The 2,495-nt window shown below is 43.2% G+C and overlaps 1 protein-coding gene across 1 annotated transcript in view; it reads right to left on the bottom strand.

Moving 5' to 3' along the window:
* LOC107082906 overlaps positions 1-1,879 on the bottom strand; it is a 16,628-nt gene extending 14,749 nt beyond the window's left edge. The window contains exons 1-2 of the mRNA XM_015371804.1: positions 1,650-1,879; positions 1,437-1,569 (exon numbers count right to left, since the gene is read on the bottom strand). Coding sequence (XP_015227290.1) covers positions 1,437-1,569; positions 1,650-1,879 — 363 coding nt within the window. The remainder of the gene's footprint in view (positions 1-1,436; positions 1,570-1,649) is intronic.
* Between the last annotated feature and the right edge of the window lie 616 nt (positions 1,880-2,495).

Raw genomic sequence — 2,495 nt, 5'->3', positions numbered from 1 at the left:
AAGGAAAGTTTCTCTTCTTGGGGTGGGGGTTAGGTTTAGGACTAAGGTGTGAATTGAGTTTAGGTTAGGTTTAGGGATAGGTATGTGTCGGTAATGGTTAGGCGTTAGACACTCTCTCGATGACCCCCCCCACCCAGTCCGACGACTAGAGCAGTTGCACGGGCCGACGCACGTTCGTTGGTATCTCTCAGATACCAAACCAGTTTGTAGAACTTGGAGAACTAGGGTCAGCTTTTAGAGTAATGTTAGGTTTAGGAATGGATTCCACTAATATTAGGGTCAGTAGCCAATTGGTTTGGTAAGGTGATATGTGCTATAAGTGTAGTATAAGGGTGGAGGGCAAGGGTCACGGTTAGGCCATATAAATTAGTGGCATGTGCATGTGTGGATCACATGTTTATTTGTGAAAATTGAGACGAATCTAGATCCATAGGTAAGCCGCTCATTCACTGTTGAAAAGCTGCATGCATCGAAATTTCGTTTTGGATGCACTGACCATAAAGTCTAAGTCTTTAGCGTTTATTTGTTTCCAAAGAGGCAGACGGCCGTTGCCTTCTCTCATATTTGTCTTTTGCCTGTTTGGTTCATGGACGTCCTTCATGCATATTTTGTCCTTTCACTGACTCTGATATTAGGATGGAATAAAAACAGTTCTTCAGATTTGAAGAAGCTCTTTAGGCAGGAAGTCCAGTGAAAGCTTAAGAAACTCTACTCTCTCCTTTATTGCCACTTTTTTGTCCCTTTCAACCCTTCAAATCCCGGTAAGCTGAAGTCTATTCAGACTCGGCTCTGCAGCTTTCTGTGAGCTCAGAGAAAGTGGTAATTTTCCATCGCCGACGCAGAGCTGTAAAGCTGTAAATGTTGCTTTTTTTTCCACTCAACACAAGCATTACAGCAGCAGTTAGTCTACAGACTAATTGTTCAGCGTACCCTTGAGTGCTTCCATGCTGAAAAGACTAAAACACAATGTAGCCTGAGGTGACGTACTGCATGTCAGGCTTGAAAGTTTGACATTCGGTCGAGGGTGAAACAATGTCAAAGAAGAAAAACTGAAAAAACAGGAGCTTTCAGCAGCTTTTGGTTGAATGAATATAAAATCGAGGTGATGATTCTGCTTCAAAGCTTCACTCTAATGGATATAATAGTGGGAACTGGTGCAAAAACTCACAGCAAAGTAAGAGTTGATGGAATGATTAATGAAGTGATAAAATAAAGGACTCTTTTATAGAATAATTGATCAAATAAATTCAAGATTTGATCAAATATCCTGCAGTTTTCTGACAATAAATCATCTCCTTGCAGATTGATTCCTGTGTTTTTGTATTTATCTGCAGTGTTTAATTATTCAGAGACTATTTAACGGCTTCGTCTGGAATCATGGAAGATGCAGCCGCCTGGATCCACCTGGACGGCGAGATGAAGGCGCCTGGTTGTACCTTGGTGAACCAGAGGAAGTCCTGCATGAGGGAGCTGCTGTAGGAGTCGTCCACCTCCACGATGGGAATCTGCTCCTCGGCGGTGACCAGTAAACTGTCCTTATGGTAGAAGACAGCAGCCAGGTAGATCCCTCTGCAAACAGCACAGATGGGGGTTCAGCCTCCCACCGCTGACAGCTGCAGGTTTCACACCTACCAGGCTGTGAAGCAAACCTTTTCAGTGTCTTTACAAACTTGTTGGAGGAGTTGAAGAGATGTTTGAGGCTTCTAGAGACTGACTGCTTCCTGCTCGGGTTCTGCAGTTTCGATGAGTCTACGGAGGAAAGAGCAAGAAGGAGGTTAGAACAGAACGGACCCTGATGCCCAGACCAGCTGCTGAAGGGATTCAGATTCAGGGTCAGCAGGTTCAGATCACTCTCCCACATTCCAATGATCTCCTCCATTCCTCCTCCTATCTCTGCCCCCCCCCCACGTCTGTCCCCGGCTGCTGGGCGATGCCAATCTCCAGACCGTAGCGGCCTTTTAGTCCGGCTAATTACACGCCATGAAACTGGCGAGCTGTAAACAATCCAGAAGTGGCTGCAGCCGTGCCGCTTGTCGGGAGCCGGTCCTGCTGCAGACGACCGGCTCTCCTTTAACTTATGTTAAAATGACCCACATCAGGGAAAAGTTTATTTATTTCCCTTTATGAAGAATCATCCTAAAGAAGATGAACACAGAAAGAGCAAAGAAAACAAACGAATGAACCTAAAAGCATCTGAGTTCGTTCGTCCTTTAAATCACGAGACAAACATAATTGAAGCATCTATGCAAAAATTCTACTTTTTTATTTAAACATTTAAAGAGCAAAAACGTCTAAAAAAACCCCCACTGGGTTTAACTACTGGAAGCTACGGATAATTTCCATCTTAATTTCCAAAAAATGCAACTTTTAAATTCCCTAAAGATGACTGAAAACGTTACATAAAGCTAAACAGGAACTTATAAAAGTAACTATAAGTTAGATTAAATAACTGATAGCTTAAAGGTATAGTGGAATGTAACAGGGAACCTTTGTTA

The sequence above is a fragment of the Cyprinodon variegatus genome, unplaced genomic scaffold (assembly GCF_000732505.1).
Source record: "Cyprinodon variegatus isolate N-32 unplaced genomic scaffold, C_variegatus-1.0 Scaffold65, whole genome shotgun sequence".
NCBI classification, from domain to species: Eukaryota; Metazoa; Chordata; class Actinopteri; order Cyprinodontiformes; family Cyprinodontidae; genus Cyprinodon; species Cyprinodon variegatus.
The sequence above is the reverse complement of the archived record's forward strand: the minus strand, read 5'-3'. Positions and strand labels throughout refer to the sequence as shown.